Consider the following 18127-nt stretch of genomic DNA (forward strand, 5'->3'; position numbering starts at 1 on the left):
TTAAACCTTTGAATTAAACCATCAAAATTCAAGACATATTTGTAAGGGAATTTCATGTATACCCTTCAAAATTCTCGAAATTACGAATCCCCCCTTTAAGATTCATAAGATCATTTAATTTTGAAACCGATTAGTTAGAAGTGGAAATTTTTCTCTTACACGTACTACATATTTTTATTTTGTTTAATAAATGATAAAATAAGTATTTTATATATTTAAAATGAGTTTTAATAGAAAAGTCAATTACTTGGATAAATTTGTGAGTTTTTGAAATTTACAAGGGTCAATATAATATTACAAATTTTAGAGCGGGGAGTACATAATTTCGAGGTTTTTGAGGGGTATACATAAAATTCTCCCAATAAAAAAAAGAACTAATTTGTCATTTTATATTAATCAATGCATATTAAATAGATAAAATGGTGTCATTGAATAGATATATTTGGGCCATGATTAAAACTGTATCATATCATGCATCATCCCCATATAAATATATATATCTATATATAATTTATAATTTCTATTTTTAATAATTAGCATATTGGGTAACTGGTACAAATTAGTCTTCACCCAAACCCGATATGTTAACAAAATAAAAATTTATCCTTACCTGTACTTGATAAGCTAAACACCAATTCAAAACTTCCACTATATAGCTAATAAACACCAAAAGAAACAAAATGAAGAGATGAACAGGCTACAACTATAACTGGATATGATTTATTGTGGCAACTCCTCTAGCGGCTCTTCTTGTGGCTCTTCTTGTGGCTCCTCAGAAGGTTGCGGAAAAACCTCTTCCACTAATTCGAGCAACTCTTGTGCGTGATCCTCTACTGGTACCATCTCTTTCTTACCGTTTACAATTTGTTCTTCGGTCTTAACAAGCCTCTTTTCACAATCTTTTATCATCTGTAAAAATATATGAAGCCTTATTTAAAGCAAACTGATGGTTTCTCTGGTAAGCTATAAAAGGTGGCCAATTATATCAGCCTAAATTTTACATTTTTTTAAATTTTTTTACTTCTTTTTAGATAGGTAAAAAGTTCCTTAAAAAAGTAAAATTTAATCTACAAGTATATTTTCATATGGTGGTCACGTTGAACGGTTCAGATCGACTATTTAGACTTTATAAACAGAGAAATTGATCCAGAGTACAGACCAATATGTGCTATGCATAGTACCATAGCCTCACTCATTATATACTACTAGAGTCCTCTTCCTATGAAATATAAAGAAACAAAATATAATGTTTTTTTTTCCTCTTCTTTTGTATGCATTAAATGGGATATTCTATCCTAGGTTGAGAAACAAGTGGACCAACAGACATTAATAGTACAGTACCAAAACCTGGTACGGAAATCACCAGTGAAAAATGACAGTACATCTTGTACTACTCTATGTCACTAACCCAAAGTTAGAATATTAATTGGTACATAGAGCTAGACCTCGTATAAATAATAATATAAAAACAGTCAGAACACATTGCTTATAACCCTACATTTTACAATACTGCGTCAACTGAGACTTGATTTTACCTGAGTTAACTGACTCTGCATAAGATAAGAAAAAAAAAGAAAAGGAAAAAGAAGAAAGGATAAATACCCCGTAGAGTTCAGGTTGGCCCCTCGGTACTAGATTAACTATATTCAATTTTTCAGAAGTTGTGATCTTGAATTTGTCGGCTTTGACCAAAAATTCATTCACTGATTCTCTCGTCTGTGTACATGCAGGAGTTCGGTTCAAGTATTCAAAAACCTAAGTTAAAAAAAAAATCAAGTTTCAAACAACCTCAATTATAATTCTTTTTATATAAATGTTATATTTTGTTAAAAAAAATTCTGCATAGGATCCACGATAACAGTATCAAGTTTATGTACACAATTAAGTGGGGCATGGTTACTAGTTCATACTGGTACATAGAGGCGAAGCTAGACTTTCAAGCAATGGGGGTCAATTTTATATTACCAATAGCATCTTACTCTAAACTATATAGAAAATCATGCATAAGTTAATAAATTTAAAAAATGAATGGGGGTCAATGGTCAATCTATAAAATTTTCAAGCTGAGGATGGGGGTCAATTTACGGTACCCATAGCATTTTACTCTAAACTATATAGAAATCATGTATAAGCACAATTTTTTTTAAAATGAATGGGGGTCAATTGAACCCAATTCACTCCATATAGACCCGCCTCTACTGGTACAGTACCAGTTAACTGGAAGAACTGACTGGTACAAAGTCTGAAAAAAAGAGGTACCTTGCACTCTGAAGGAGCAACGGAACCAAGGCAGCCCATTGGATCAGATGTAGCTCCTCTTGACCTTAAGAAATCAAATACCTCAAAATTTGTTAAGCCCCCCACATTTGCCTTCTCTCTGCAAAAAAAAAGAAGATATTTCTTCTTTACATCAGAAAATATGAAAAAAAAAATGTTGGTAAACATTGACGAAAAATAAGAGCACATATCCCATCCATCACTTCATTACTATGCAAGCTTCTATTTTATAAATTCCAACTTGCTTAAAAGAATTTATGGAAATTTAGAGAAAAAAGGGCATTGGATGTATTTTTTTTTCTTCTTTTAATGTTAATTTCCTCTAAGTTTGACCTTTAGAAATGCACAAATTATATCATTTATATCATATCAGCACCTAACACAAATGTTATCTGAAAATTTATTAAAGTATTTGAACTTGGGTGCAAAAAAAAAATAATAAAAAATCAGGTTGAACTGAACTTACATCTTCATACTTCCAAAGCAAGATCTACTGGCACCTGAAATTGACAGTAGATACAAAGAAAATGGAATGTCAAGTAAGATATCCAATTCAAATTACATAACTGAGGCTACATTGAGTCCAAAAGAGTTGTCAATTGTGGAATTTATAAAAATTAGTTGGGGACCAATCTGATAAATTGAGCATACCAGTATCATGCTAATGTTCACATGTAACAGAAAAAAAATTAAGATATTCGGTCTAATTAAAATTGGTGATTTTCATATATATTACTTCCGAATTAGGTTTCGATGTATAAAAATGTTGGTACGATTAGATCCTTTGATCGAACAAACACCGATAGATAGCATCAGTAATTAGTATTTACAAATAGTAAAAAATCAAATCAACTAACAGCAAAAGGAGAGAAGTACCACTTGGCAATGGCAGCCTCTACAAAGCGTTTCAAAGAGAGAGAGAGGTGGCGGGTCGGCGACTCGGCTGAGAAGAAAAGTTCTGGAATGGAATAGAAGTGGCCGGATTCGGATCTGAAATGGAAATGGAATGCAGATCCGTACCCATTGGGCCTTTGTCGGTAACATTTTGGGTTTTTGGCGAGAGTTATAAACCTGTTATCTCATCTTTTGAGTTAGTTTCTGAATCATTTAAACCGTTCAAATACGTCCAGCACGAATCTCAAGGCTCAAATAATACCGGCAACCGCGCTCTCCTCGAATAGGAAACAGACACGTCGGTCACGTAAAATTTGAGATATCTCAGAGGATACGCACTCGTTTATCTGGAGCGGGGGCGGTGCGATTAACATCAAGATTCGTGCCATAACTTTAAATTTCGAGCGGATCCAGAGGTGTAGCCGTGTAGGGATCAGAAAACATCGGATCCGTTAATTTTCGTGCGGAGTAAAATTGGTCGGTCCAGATCTAAAGTCAGAATTTGGAGTCAACTCAGAGGATACGATTTCCTTTCTGGTGGATGGTTTTGTAAATTGTTTCTGAGCTGGGGGCATAGTTGCTAAAACTCAAGAGAAGAGAAAGAAGGGGAATGTCGATCGATCAGAAGTAGATCAGAAACCTCGGATTTGAGAATTGTCGATCGATCACAACTAGATCGACAATGGAAGGTGCGTTCGGGAAGTTTCGAACCCTAGATTTGTTTCCAAAAATAAACGAGGATTTCTACAGGAGAACTCTTTCTGGAGGAATTATTACCTTAGCCTCTTCCATTGTTATGCTTCTACTCTTCATCTCTGAGCTTCGTAAGCTTAATTTTTCTCCTCTTCAAATTTTTTTGGTCAAAGGTGGGATGAATTTGCATTGTTGTCCCTAAAATGCTATTTTTAGTATGACATTTGTAAACATTTTTGATTATTTTTCACATACAGCCTTTGTATAGTATAAATATATATATATTTTTTTTGAACTGATTGAGCATCTACCCTAAACAATCTAAAGTGAAGGCATGGTAGAAAAAACCCAAAATGCTGTGACCAAACATCTGGTTTTGTACCAGTACTCACATCTTGGTACTGGTATACTGTCTTGGTATTGGTACTGGTAAAAACTTGATATTTAGTTCCAAAGTTGAACCATGAGCTTTACATAATACCTCAATTGAATAAACAAATGAAAAAAATTATTTGATCATTGACTGATATGTGTAGGTATTAGGTGTTGCTATTTTGATAGCAATTGTGCTTATTTGTAATCTTTTAACAATTTTTCTGACATTTTATCTGATTCTTTCTTACTCTTGGATGTTTATATTTATTGTTTTAATTTCTGTTTTGTAGGGTATTATCTCCATGCAGTGACAGAAACACAGCTTGTAGTAGATACTTCGAGAGGAGAAACTTTGAAAATCAATGTAATATTTTCTCTTCTTCTATCATAAGAAAACTTCATTCATGTGCATAATACTAGCGTATAGTATAACAATTAAATAAGTTTGTAAATACCTCGTGAGGCCAAATTTAATTGTTGTCATACTCTTTTTCTTTTTCCAAGTAATAAAATGAGAAGGAAAATAAGGATACAATGGCAACAATTGAAACATCTGTAGAAAAGTCAAGATGAGGTGCCTTATTTTCTTTGTTAAATAAGCGAGTTGCTGCTTATAGAAAACATTTACTGATCAATTTTGGGCTTTTTATTTGTTCTGAAATGAAAGGGCAGTTTGATATAACATTCCCAGCTCTTCAATGCTCGATCATCAGTGCTGATGCTATGGATATAAGTGGCTTAGAGCACCTTGATGTCGTAAGAATTGAGCTCTCTCTCTCTCTCTCTCACTCTCTCTCTCTCTCTCTCTCTCATGAGTAATGGTGTTACTTCTTATTGAGGTCCTTATATATATTTTGTTTTCTGATAATGACACAAATATTTTGTCATGCTTGCAAATGTACTCCCAATAATACTCTTATTTTCATTTGCTTGTAATTCACAAATAGCTTCTCAATTACTGGATTGTTTGATGCATATGGTATACACTTTGCTAACCTAAGTGCAGGAGTTGTTTCTATTTTTTGTTCTTTCTCTAAATGCACGTTGAAGTGAAAACCATGTGAATTTTCGCATTGGTTTTAATATGGCATGTATGAGAAATGTTGATTGTTAACTTATTTGCAAATCTTACGTAAACCCATCAGAGTTTTATGTACATGATTGTTGTTTATGATGCTCAAATATCAATAAAGTAATTCAAGATACGGTTAAATAACGCCATTTTTTTACCTTAGACTATTAAAATGGTGAAATGTTTTACCTATATTCATTAATTCATAGAAGCTCATGAAATTCAACTATGTTTTATTTGTTTATTTTTTGTAGAAGCATGATTTAATAAAGAAGAGAATAGATTCACATGGCAATGTGATTGATACTAGACAAGAAGACATTGGTTCTCATAAGGTTTGTACTTTGCTTTTCTCCTTTGGTTTTATTGTACTCGAAAGTCAAATTTCAGTTACTGTGATGTTGCTTGGTTGCTCTAGCACTCTTTTTTGATAAAAGTATTTTCAAGAAAATAGGAATCAGTTATTTCAGGGAGTGTCTGATGAGGAATAACTGATTCAAAAGTAAAATCCTTTTACCTGGAGATTATTCTCACCCAACTCCTCATTTACAAATAATACATAAAATGAAGAGTGAGGCTATGGTAGTATGCATAGCACGGATTGGTTCGTACTACAGATCGATATTTTCATTTTTAAAGTTTAAATAGTCGATCTGAACTGTTCAACATTATTTTCATATGAAAATGTACTTGCAGACTAAATTTTTCATTTTTTAGAATTTTTTTACTATTTTTTGAGATAGATAGAAAATCGCTATTTTTGAATGGTCTAGAATCTTTGGATCTACCTATCTAAAAAAACTAGTTAAAAAATTATAAAATAATGTAAAATTTGATTTACAAGTACATTTTCATATGGAGATCATGTTGAACGGTTCAGATTGATTGTTTGGACTTTGAAACTAAAGACATTGATCAATAGTATGGACCAATATGCGCGCTATGCTTAGTACCATAGCCTCAGTCTATAATGAATTATGTTTTTCCTAACATATAATAATTTTCAAAGTCTGGGTGTCCTTTAATCTGTTTTATTCTGATGATAAAAGTCATCATCATCATCATCATCATCATCATCATCATTTATCATTATTTTCATGTTTTATAATTAAACAGATGGAAAAACCTTTACAAAAGCATGGCGGGAGGCTTGAACACAATGAAACGTACTGTGGCTCTTGTTATGGAGCAGAAATGGTATCACTCTATCCTTTTTTTTTATTTGTCTTGAAGGTGGTACAACTGTAAGCCTTAAAATATGTAATGGGTCACATATGATGACCTCTATATAATTGCCTGGTTACTCTGATACAACTACAAATATGGATTGTGTACTGGTCAGTATGTTTTTTCATTACCCAACCTATCTTAAAGCAAAAGGATTGAGGTCCTTACACAACCCATTGAATGTTTAATTATACTCTTTAGTTTAACGAAAGGTTTAACTCTCCATTAGGCCAAATGTCTCATAAAAAGTAGTATCAGAAGGAACAGCATCCATGTTTATCCAAAACCGATGTTTTTTTGGCAACTCTATGATTCCAAACCATAGGTTTGGACCACCTGTCCTGTTGTTATGTAGGTACACATTTATTGACCTGGCAGTTAGGTTGGGTGAGACCCAACCTGCCTTTAATTCTCTGAGTGAGGCTATGGCACTATGCATAGCGCGGATTGGTCCATACTATGGATCAATATCTCCATTTTCAAGGCCCAAACAGTTGATCTGAACCATTTAGCATGATCTCTATATGAAAATGTATTTGCATACTAAATTTTATATTTTTTAGAACTTTTTACTATTTTTTTAGATATGTACAAAATCACTACTTTTGACTGATAATCTTTAGATCAAGTGATTTTGTATCTATTTAAAAAAAAGTAGCAAACAATTTCTAAAAAATGTAAAATTTGATTTACTAGTAAATTTTCATATGGCGATAATGTTAAACGGTTCGGATCGACTTTTTGACTTCGAAAATGAAAATATTGATTGATAGTACGGACCAATCCGCGCTATGCATAGTACCATAGTGTCACTCTTATTCTCTAAAACTCATGGCTGGATTGAGCCATTGCTCCCTTGGAATATGTTTATAATTTTTTAACAGCATGGTTAGTTAATAATGGCATTCTTTATCATTGACCCTTAAAACAGTACTCCATGATGGTTTAGCATGACATGTTCTATGGCACCTTTACCTTTTTTTACCTTTTTTTTTTTTTACTCAGTCTGATGATTCGTGTTGCAACACTTGTGAGGAAGTACGAGAGGCATACCGACAAAAAGGTTGGGGCATCACGAATCCTGATTCGATTGACCAGGTAATGAGTCTCCAACTGGTAGTACAGTATACCTTTTGAACTTGGTACCAACCAGCTAATGCTCACATATCAATATGTCAGGCAAGTAATTGAAAAGAAATGCTGGTATTATAACCTTAACAGACTGGAATGTACTGGTATGAAAATTTAAAAAGTTCAATAGATACTCTTGGTACTAACATTAATTTGTACTGAATCAAACAGTGCAAACGGGAAGGGTTTCTTCAAAGAATAAAAGACGAAGAAGGGGAAGGATGCAACATCTATGGTTTCTTAGAAGTCAATAAAGTAGCGGGAAATTTCCATTTTGCCCCTGGCAAGAGCTTTCAACAGGCTAATGTGCATGTTCACGACTTGCTTCCTTTCGGAAAGGACAGTTTTAATGTAATCATTCCCTTTCTCGAGTGATTAATTTTGTTCTAAGGGATTCATTTGCATATTATGATACAAAGTTATATCATACTCAACTTTTGGGAATAAGCTCAACAATCTTATACTTGCAACTCAGAATAAATATTTTCTATCTGGGTTGATTTTAATGGTTGCAAGTTCTTAAATGCCAGTTACCAGCATGAAATTTGTAAGGGTGATCAATCTTGATTTTGGTTATATTCAAATAGTATGAAAACATTAACAGTAATTAAGTCGGTTTTGTTTGTATAGTTCTGTTTAGTAGCTGTGTTTTATTGATAATATAGAAAATATAGCATAGCTTTGTTTATATCATGTTCAACGGTTCAGATTGACTGTTTGGACTTTGAAAACTGAGATATTGATCCATAGGACGGACCAATCCGCACTATTGATAGTACCATAGCCTCACTCTTTTTGTTCTTAACATAATTGACATTATTGACCTTGTGAATATCCTCTCTCATGATCAGATGAGTCACCAGATAAACCGATTAGCTTTCGGAGATTACTTCCCTGGTGTAGTAAATCCACTTGATGGGTAATTAATTCTCTCTTAATTCAAAGATTTCAATTTGGACTGGTAACCCTGGTACTGGTATGCCTTAATTTTGTGCTGTTAAATTTGCCTCAATTGGCCTTTAGCTCTGTATAATTAATTTGATTGAACATAATTTTAATCAACTATGCAATTTAAACCTTAATATCAAGTCAAAACTATGTCAATTGAGAGTACCATTGCTTGATCCATTGTTTATAAATTTTGTTTATCAGATCAAAATGGATACAGCTATTACCATTTGGGATGTATCAATACTTCATAAAGGTATTTCTTCTATCACTCACTTTAGCTGTTTGTTCTACCAAAAGTCTAAAATGCCCATCTGACTGTTTTTCTCTTGTGAGGGAATGTTTGTGAAAAATTGGGAAGACTAGTAGTATGTAGGTATCACTTGATTTTCTAGGGATATAAATGGTTATTTCTTGATTTCAGGTTGAACATAAGATAATTTAAGCTTGTAAATGGTACATTGGATTGTGTATATATTTTTTTAGAAAAGTTGCTCCCTTCTGTGACCTTGCAATCAGACCTGTACCTAAATTTCTGTACAAGTAGAGCAGCAAAAAAACAACCTACTATACACTTACTTTTTAATTACTAAATTTTTTTTTACTTAACATCCTGATTTCACTTGATTCTAGGTCGTTCCAACAGTCTACACAGACATAAACAATCATACTATCCAATCTAATCAGGTAAGATTTCTCTCGTTGGCTTTCCTCTGGGTTATCTTTCTTTTCAAGCAAAAACTTGAGTGAGGCTATGCTACTATGCTTCAATATCTCCGTTTTCAAAGTCCAAACAGTCAATTTGAACCGTTCAACATGATCTCCATATGAAAATGTAGTTACAGACCAAAGTTTACAATTTTTTTTCTTTAAATTTGTTTACAATATTTTTGATAGGTAGAAAAATCAATACTTTCGGATGGTCCAAAATCTTTAAATTGTGTGATTTTCTACCTTTCTAATAAATAGTAAAAATTCTTTTGAAAAATGAAAAATTTGGTTTCAAAGTACATTTTCATATGAAGATCATGTTGAATGGTTTTGATTGGTTGTTTAAACTTTTAAAACGAAAATATGGATCACTGACCTATGTGCACATTGCGAAGTACCACAGCCTCACTCAATTATTATTATTTTTTTTAAATCTGTTAATGTATATATCTGTATGAATTCAAATTATTTCACAATTTTTATCATGCAGTTTTCTGTGACAGAGCACTTTAGAGTTGATGAGGTAGGTCGAGTCCAGTCTCTTCCTGGCGTATTCTTCTTCTATGACCTCTCTCCAATTAAGGTAAATTAGTGATAATTAGAAGTGATTTTATCGTGTCACTTGAGCGCTTATTTGGTTTAAATTGCATCTTTGTTGCATGATGCTTAATTGCCCAATTGGACCATGTGATCTTGTTTTGTATTCAGTGTTTTTTTCAAAGAAGTATGATTTTCCAACATTTAATGTGAAAACAATATAAATTCTTCAGGTGATGTCAAAAGAGAGCTACGAGTCGTTCTTGCATTTCCTGACAAATATGTGTGCTATTGTTGGAGGTATGCTTTCTATTTTAACAATTTCCAATAGAAAATAGGTTTTGCATATAGGGCCTGTTTGGTACAAGAGGAATAGGGAAGAGGATGGAATTGTGATGGAATAGTAGCCGAACTTCAGTGGAATTGGATTAAAAGTTGAATTGGAATGGAAATATGCTGTCAAACCCTTCTCTTTTGCTCTTTAGCCCCTTTCTATTCCATCCCACTATTCCATGGGGGAGGTCGAATTGTGGAAGAGTGAATTCACCACATGTTGGAATAGGTCCAATTCTATTCTTTCACTATTCCAAACATGCTGAATAAAAAAAGAATACTATGGAATAGAAGCCTTCTTCCCTTCTCCATTTTTCCACTATTCCATGTATTTGCCAAATGGGCCCATACTGTTCAGTCCTGTAATGGTCAATTGTCGAACATCAACTATCTAGAATGGAAATTGATAAAGGAAGCACATAATATGATGTATGATAGAGATTTGGTTTTTGTAATAAGAAACTTTGGGTTTCTAGATTAGATTTATACTTCTTGAAGTTATTTAATAATAAATCGGTGACAACAATCTTCTTCGTGTGAATTCAGGCATTTTTACCATGTCAGGAATTTTGGACTCCTTTGTGTACCATAGCCAAAAAGCAATCAAGAAAAAGATGGAGATTGGTAAATTTAGTTAATGGATTCGGGGTACTAGATGCGCTTTTTGTAGAGTTTGAGATGAGAAAAAGGAAGAACCACTACAAAATAGTGTAGCAAACCGTCACTTGCAAATGACCAAATATGCAAATGAAGTTCCTCAGAGAGTCGTTGATCATCAAAACAAGTAGACTTACATGCAAAAGCAATTGCACGATATTATTTTTGTATATGATTTAACTGTACATTAGTGTACTCGTTAAAAAAAAGTGAGCATGATTTAGTTCTTCTGAAGGATATTAGACTTGAATTTGTTTCTGTTGTTTGTTTTGGGATAGGAAATAATCTTTTGCTTTTTTTCTCTTTTTTATAAATCTGGATATTAAAACAATTTTGCAGTTTATACAGTGATGATATAATGAGCAAAATACTGAAATCCCTTTTATTTGAATAATTATTTAACACTTTACTGGAATTAAGTTGGATTTGACCTGGCTTGTTCTTTATATTTCTGTTTAAATACAATGCTCTTCAAAGGAATCTGAAAATCTAACGAATTTACTTCCAACGATGAATCCAAAATCTACTTGTTCTTAACAAGTAATATGTTGACATTAAGATTCGTGCTGAATCGCATAACGGATGGAGCATGTTGTGCTCCCTTGATAGGAGTCTGGATTTCTTAGGTAAATCACTGTTTGGAATTTAACCTGAATCGTCTTGATCAGAATCTGGATTAATCCAACCCAATTCGGTAACAGCTCTTCAAGATTCGTGTCAGTATAGTGTTAGGGGTGTTCATCAGTTCGCTCCAAACCGAATTAAATGGGCAAATTAAAGTTTTATTGGGTTTTAAAAAAAAATCAAACTAAACCGAACCAAAATAGAATAAAAACCGAACTAAACAAATTGAAGTAAATTTTAATTTGTTTGCTTGAACCGAAATATAAAATTAATCATAAAATATTTTTTTTTTTGTTAATTTTTTGAATTATTCTAATGATGAATTTTAAAATTTTTTGTTTAGCTTGGTTTAAAACCATTTAAATCGAACTAAACAATATACTTTATGTCAGAATTTTTTTTTTTTTTTAAAATATTTGGTTCAAATGGGAAATAAGTTTATAAATTTCGGTCGATTCGGTTTAACTGGTTTTGAAAGTTTTAAACCAAACTGAACCGATTTATTAAACCGGTTTTAGAAAATAAACCGAAAATACCGAACCTTTTAAATCAAACGTTTGATTTAAAACCGATTAACCGGACCCGAACCAAACCCGAAACAAAGGCGAATGTAAACCCGCTCCTAATCTCGCAACTCGCGCCACGCTGCTCTCTGAAGTCTGAACTAGGGAAGTAAAACGCTCTCGACTTTTCTCCCTCTTACTCTTTTTACTCTTTAGCGTTGCGTTTGTTTTTAAGAGCACCACCAAATCCAATGGATGATCAAGCCAACCCGGATCCGACTCCGAACCCGTCAACCTCCTCTTCCTCTTCCTCTTCTACTGCTTCAGTAATAAAAGATGGACGAATATCGGGTCTGTTACCCGAATCCGAATCCTTCGCCGTGCACTACCCGGGCTACCCTTCCTCTACTTCCCGCGCTATTCAAACCCTCGGTGGCCTCTCCGACATCGCTAAGGTACTACCATTTCTCTATTGAGCATCTTTTGCAAAAACAAACAAGGAAGAATTTCATGTATACCCCTCAAAAGCTTTGAAATTAAAAACTCCCCCTCTAAAATTCATCATATCATATTTTACTCTTCTAAACTTCAATAACTCTTCTATTAAGACTTATTTTTAAATCTATGAAGTACCCATTTTACCCCTCATTTAAAAAAATAAAATAAAAACTAGTAGTATATTTATGAAAAATGCCGGTCTTCTAATTGGTCGGTTTCTGAGGAAAAATAGGTCATTTCTCTACTTATGACGCTTACACAAGCATATATTTAAATGTCACTGTATATAATCATCAGAAGTAGATAAAATCAAACATGCTACATATTTATTATATTTTTAATAAAGTGTAAAATGGGTACTTCATAAATTTACAATGAGTTTTAATATTAAAGAAATTAAAATGGGTAAATTTATGAGTTTTTGAACTGTAGAAGGGTATATATGATATTATGAATTTATAGGGAGAAATATGTAATTTCCAAGTTTTTGAGGGGTATACATGAAATTCCCCCTTTGCAAAAAAACCGTGTAAAAAGATAAATATATCTCTCAAGTGAAACATATAGGTAAGAAGCTCAGAAGGTGGGGTAATGGAGCTCCGATTCAGACCCGAGGACCCGTATTGCCATCCAGTGTTTGGGGAGTTGCATTCCGCAACTGGTCTACTCCTAAGAATCTCCAAGAAACAAGGAGAGGATAAACCATCGGCTGAGATTGTGACACGTGTTAATCATGCTTACCACTTTGAAGGTGAGATAAAGGGTATGAGAGAAATTGATAATGCATTCAAGGGTTTTTGTGCAAAATGGCAGGAGTGGTGTTATAGTGGAAAGCAAAAAAAAAAGGTTTTTTGGTTTTGTTGTGGTTGTGACATATTTTATTGGTTACTTATAACAGGAATGGCAGATTATCAGTATGTGGTACCAGTACATGCAGCCAAGTCGAGATGGAATAAGCGGCCACGGGACCCACAAGATTCCTCGTCAGATATAGGTACAGTTTCATTCTGTGGTACATAATTTGGTACCAACTTGTATGGAAAATAAAGTTGTTCATATTATGTCTTCTCTTTGACAGATAGTAGGATAGATACTGATATGGATGCACCAGATGTGATGATGCTGGTACCGCCGCTTTTCTCCACCAAAAACAAACCTGAAAATATAGTGTGAGTATTTCTGTCAAATATTTACGCTTTTCTGAGTTCATCCTTGAAGCTTACTACTTTTCTCATAGCATGGAATTGAAAAATATAAGAAAACTAAATAGAGTTGGCCTTGTTTTAAATAATAATAAAGACTATGCTGTATAGGCTTAAACCGGCTTCAACTGTAGTTTCAAAAATCATGCAGAGGGGAGTTGTGGTCGACCGTTGGGAGGTATCTCATTTTTTTTTTTTCAATATATACTTCAATTTACCATTTCATGCTAATATGTTTACTTGGTTTATTTGCAGATGGATATTGAACCATCCCTTGCTCTCTCCTTTAAAACCCCAGATATCCTTTTTGTTTTCTTGGTTTTTATTGACCTGACCTGATCCCACCTGTCTGAACAAAACCAATTCAAGACAAATTTCTTAATGTGTTAATGGGTTTTCTTGACCTGCTTGGTTTTAAATGTACTCCTGTTGTTTAAATAAAGAATAAACCCCAATTAGCCTATTGTTGAATATGTAGAAGAAAGGGCAAAATTGTAATTATCCAAAACTGCCAGATATCCTGTTTGAGAATTTATCAAATATTGATCTGATAAAAAACTGTCCCAAACCCGACCCAATATATGGCATCCTCATATGTGGTTTTTGAAATCCTATGTTGTACTTAATAGCACAAGAACAGGTACCAGGGAGGGTAAAATGGGAAGAGAAGATATCAAAAGGTACAACAGAGTGGGATTTTCAAGAGGCCATGTGCAAACTGTTCGATGAAAAGCCTATATGGAATCGCCGCTCTATTCACGAGCAATTGTCAGATAATGGTTTTGATGTCTCTGAAAACATGCTCAAAAGGTTTTCTTTCTCTCCAAATGAAAATACGAGTTTAACATGATCTCCATATGAAAATGTACTTGTAGATCAACTTTTACTTTCTTTACAATTTTTTTACTACTTTTTGTAGATACGTAGAAAATCACTTGATCCAAATTTTCTAAATCATTCAAAAGTAATGATTTAAACCAAAATTTCATGGATATCATGTTGAACGGTTCAGATCGACTATTTGAACTTTGAAAATGAAAATGTTTATCCATAGTACGGACTAACCTGCTCTATGCATAGTACCATAACCAACTGTTAATGCATTTGTTCTTTATTCTTTTAATACTTGCACGATTCATACCCTTTTGTTTTTTTTTTCTTGTCCAAATATGTCAGGCTTTTATTTAGAGCGGGATATTACTTTTCTACTGGACCATTTGGTAAACTTTGGACTAGAAGAGGATATGACCCCCGTAAAGATCCAGAGTCACGCATGTGAGAAAATTTTATTTAAATTGTGTTTATATTTCTTTATGGGTAAAACTTGAATTTATTTTTTTCACAGTATCTCCTCATTTTTTTTATTTTGATTCTGTAAATAGATATCAAAGAATTGATTTTAGGATCCCGCATGAGCTGAGAAACTTATCTGACACGGGTCCTGATTTTCGGTTAGCCTCATATTTCTTTAGTTTTGCACAAATTGTATATATATATATATATATATTTTTATAAATTTTTCCACTAGCATTGTTTCCTATTTTGTTTATAGATCTAAAAAGCAGAGATGGAAAGGTATATGCAACTTTCTAGAAGTACCCTCCAAGCTTTTTGTATACTTGCAACTGTGTGAATTACAAGATGAGTTCATTCAAAATGAGATCCATAAACCCGCATTTCAGACCACTTGTTCGGTGAGTATATATATTCAATAATGTCATTGTTCATTTTGTTTTTAATTTTGAGTGAGGCTATGGTACTATGAATAGCGCGAATTGGTCTGTACTATGTATTAATATTTTTGTTTTCATAGTCCAAACAGTCAATCCGAACCGTTCAACATGATATTCATATGAAAATGTACTTGGAGATCAAATTTTATATTTCTTAGAATTTTTTTACTATCAATTTTATCTAAAAATTCTAGACCATTCAAAAGTGGTGATTTTCTACCTTCTAAAAATATAGTAAAAAAATTATAAAAATTATAAAATTTTGTCCACAAATACATTTTCCATTTGCATTTTCATATGGAGTTCATGTTGAGCAATTCAGATCAACTTTTTGAACTTTGAAAACAGAGATATGAATCCATAGTACGGACCAATCTGTGCTATGCATAGCACCATAGCCTCACTCAAATTTGATATTATCATTTGATTGTTATTTTTGAAATAGCATGCAACAGGCTGGTTCTCTCAACCGATGTTAAAAAGCCTGAGGCTACAAGCGAGCATTAGATTTTTCTCTCTCTTTCCTGTGGGGGCCACAAGAGACCTGCTAAAATTTGCAAAGTCTCAACTGGAGAGGTCGAAGAAAGAGGAGGCTATTTGGAGATCTCAGAACCGTCAAGTCGATGATCATACTATTTCAAATACAGGTTTCTCCCCTCTCTCTCTCTCTCACACAGTGATCAATGCAAAAGGCACGCATAACTAAATAAAGAGGATTTAGTTTAGCTTGAATACCGTTATCATTACAACTGAGCTTGTCAATCACAGATGCTGACAGTTCCACCAAAGCACTATGCGCCCAGTCCGGCCAAGAAGAGAAAGAAAGAGAAGATGAAGAGGAAGAAAGAGAAGAGGAAGAGGAGGAAGAAGAAGAGGAAGAAGAAGAGGCACAGTTTTCTCTCCTTGTTTTCTATTTCCTATTTGAGTGAGGCTAGGGATTCATATCTTTATTACCAAATTTCAAACAATTGATCCAAACAGCTTAACATGATCTCCATATGAAAATATACTTGAAAACCAAATTTATATTTTTTAGATTTTTTTACTAGAAAATCACTTGATCTTAAAATTGTACACCATCTGAAAGTATTGATATTCTACCTACCTACCTAAAAAAAATAGTAAAAATATTCTAAAAAATATAAAATTTTGTCTCTTAGTACTTCATATGGAGATCATGTTGAGTGGTTTGGATTGACTATTTACTTTAGAAAATGGAGATATGGATCCATAACACGGACCGATCCGCGCTTTGCAAAGTACCATAGCCTCACTCGTTCTATTTAACTTTTCTCTTTGTAATTGTTTATCTTTTTGATTTATTGGAAGAAATCCATGTTGGACTTATAAAACCTCAAACTATCATTGAATTCCTCAAACAAAATTCGCCTATACCTCCTTTGTCTTTCCCTTTTAGACAAAGGAATGATACTATGCTTTGATTGATTATGACATTTTTCTTACTTTCTTGCAAGACTACATGATGCTATCTGAAATTTCGTGGGATACAATATAAGCTTAAGAACTTATTGTTAGTGTAATAATTTGTTGATTGGATTTTGTTGTAGGAGCATGATGACGGTGTCTTTCATGCCGATGATAAACCCTGTAAGCTTCATTTAATCATATGGATTCAATTTTTCTATACCAATTGCAATTTATTTGTTACATATTTGATTTTGTTTGATACAATCATGCAGATGAAATTGAAGGATTGCCAAATAATTACCTTCAAGAGATATTGCGGGGGTTTTCATTTGACAAGGGCCAAAGCAGCGGCGGTGTGCCTGACAGTGGGGCCCACGCCGACTTGAGTGATGGAGAATATCAAATATTAGAACAATCTAGTGATGACAATGATGATTGATCTGAGTAGTTCTGACAATGTGGGCCCCACCAACTTGCGTAAAAAATTAGGTTGTTCACTGTTTTCATTTTTATGTGCATCTCTTCATGATTTCCTGCTGGGCACACTTGACCTTGTCATAAAATTCAATCAATTTAGACCTACCCTCTCTTCATTTCAAAGGATAAATTAACCAGTAAACATTCATTCCTCTGCAATATATGTTTTAAAGTTTTATATGGTGGTTGTTTTGGTTTGGATTCTTGTTTACCAAGTAATTCAGTTTATCTGTGATATTTACTGTATAGAGCTTTTACATTATTAAATTACTTTTACTTGTTAGAATTACCCTCCAAGTTATATGTTTTGCAGAGTGACAATTAAATGACCTTTTCTTTCTAATTTTTTTATTTTGCACTTATTTACTATATTTTTTTTTGAGGGATTTAGGATTTAGACTGTCCAAATGGAGTGAGACCGTGAGATAATCAGACAAAGGATAGAGGTTTTAAGAGAGGAATTGAGAAGCACCACTAATGAGCAAATACATGGAAAAAATAATATGTTAAGAGGGACCAGTAGGAAATTAAATGAGGCTTTGCAGCATCGAAATCATATAAATTATTAGTTTCAACACAAGCATAGTAATTAAGTTTGAGATCTGTAAATAATATATATAAATATTTCAAAAATTATGAAGTAAATTTATAGGTACGTTATTAATGAAATGTTAGACAAACATTAAGTTCAGACCGTTAAATTTTTTTGGCTATTTTGATATATGATAAAGCATATGCTAAATTACTTTAAATTTTGTAGACATTATATGTGGATAACATTAGAATTGAAAAATTATTCTTTAACTT

At 33.2% G+C, this 18127-nt stretch overlaps 3 protein-coding genes across 5 annotated transcripts; 2 read left to right on the forward strand and 1 right to left on the reverse strand.

The window, feature by feature from the left end:
• Positions 1-481: 481 nt before the first annotated feature.
• On the reverse strand, positions 482-3258 carry LOC144560538 (uncharacterized). Of its 2 annotated transcripts, XM_078309763.1 has the most exons (5): positions 3154-3258; positions 2744-2777; positions 2260-2377; positions 1603-1755; positions 482-909 (listed from the first exon to the last, which is right to left on the reverse strand). In XM_078309763.1, the coding sequence occupies exons 2-5, from the start codon at positions 2749-2751 to the stop codon at positions 721-723; spliced, it is 468 nt and encodes a 155-aa protein (XP_078165889.1). In that variant the 5' UTR covers positions 2752-2777; positions 3154-3258; the 3' UTR covers positions 482-720. The 2 variants fall into 2 exon arrangements, with proteins under 2 accessions (XP_078165889.1, XP_078165888.1); XM_078309762.1 differs by lacking the exon at positions 3154-3258 and having other exon boundaries at positions 2744-2878.
• Positions 3259-3707: 449 nt separating this feature from the next.
• LOC144560555 (uncharacterized) lies at positions 3708-11230 on the forward strand. Its single transcript, XM_078309782.1, has 13 exons — positions 3708-3995; positions 4530-4603; positions 4912-4995; positions 5566-5646; positions 6428-6508; positions 7544-7636; positions 7841-8020; positions 8521-8588; positions 8822-8873; positions 9251-9304; positions 9819-9911; positions 10099-10165; positions 10745-11230. The coding sequence occupies exons 1-13, from the start codon at positions 3854-3856 to the stop codon at positions 10834-10836; spliced, it is 1161 nt and encodes a 386-aa protein (XP_078165908.1). The 5' UTR covers positions 3708-3853; the 3' UTR covers positions 10837-11230.
• An 888-nt stretch (positions 11231-12118) lies between these two features.
• On the forward strand, positions 12119-17425 carry LOC144560833 (uncharacterized). 2 transcript variants are annotated; one of them, XM_078310066.1, is made up of 14 exons: positions 12119-12437; positions 13048-13231; positions 13379-13474; positions 13559-13649; positions 13794-13860; positions 13938-13980; positions 14321-14492; positions 14859-14957; positions 15065-15133; positions 15235-15376; positions 15861-16062; positions 16184-16302; positions 16984-17023; positions 17116-17425. In XM_078310066.1, exons 1-14 carry the CDS (start codon positions 12234-12236, stop codon positions 17280-17282), a joined length of 1695 nt encoding a protein of 564 aa, XP_078166192.1. In that variant the 5' UTR covers positions 12119-12233; the 3' UTR covers positions 17283-17425. The 2 variants fall into 2 exon arrangements, with proteins under 2 accessions (XP_078166192.1, XP_078166193.1); XM_078310067.1 differs by having other exon boundaries at positions 12304-12437; positions 13036-13231.
• The last annotated feature ends 702 nt before the right edge of the window (positions 17426-18127 follow it).

Source organism: Carex rostrata, chromosome 10 (assembly GCF_964058835.1).
Source record: "Carex rostrata chromosome 10, lpCarRost1.2, whole genome shotgun sequence".
Classification (NCBI taxonomy): Eukaryota; Viridiplantae; Streptophyta; class Magnoliopsida; order Poales; family Cyperaceae; genus Carex; species Carex rostrata.

Coding starts and splice junctions, on each gene's coding strand:
- LOC144560538 (XM_078309763.1), bottom strand. Junction 1,756..2,259: donor TTGCTCCTTCAGAGTGCAAG/GTACCTCTTTTT, acceptor TTTTTAACTTAG/GTTTTTGAATACTTGAACCG. Junction 910..1,602: donor GCCAACCTGAACTCTACGGG/GTATTTATCCTT, acceptor ATATTTTTACAG/ATGATAAAAGATTGTGAAAA.
- LOC144560833 (XM_078310066.1), top strand. CDS start 12,234: ATGGATGATCAAGCCAACCCGGATCCGACTCCGAACCCGTCAACCTCC. Junction 13,475..13,558: donor AGATTCCTCGTCAGATATAG/GTACAGTTTCAT, acceptor TCTCTTTGACAG/ATAGTAGGATAGATACTGAT. Junction 16,063..16,183: donor TCATACTATTTCAAATACAG/GTTTCTCCCCTC, acceptor TGTCAATCACAG/ATGCTGACAGTTCCACCAAA.
- LOC144560555 (XM_078309782.1), top strand. CDS start 3,854: ATGGAAGGTGCGTTCGGGAAGTTTCGAACCCTAGATTTGTTTCCAAAA. Junction 5,647..6,427: donor AAGACATTGGTTCTCATAAG/GTTTGTACTTTG, acceptor ATAATTAAACAG/ATGGAAAAACCTTTACAAAA. Junction 8,021..8,520: donor TCGGAAAGGACAGTTTTAAT/GTAATCATTCCC, acceptor TCTCATGATCAG/ATGAGTCACCAGATAAACCG.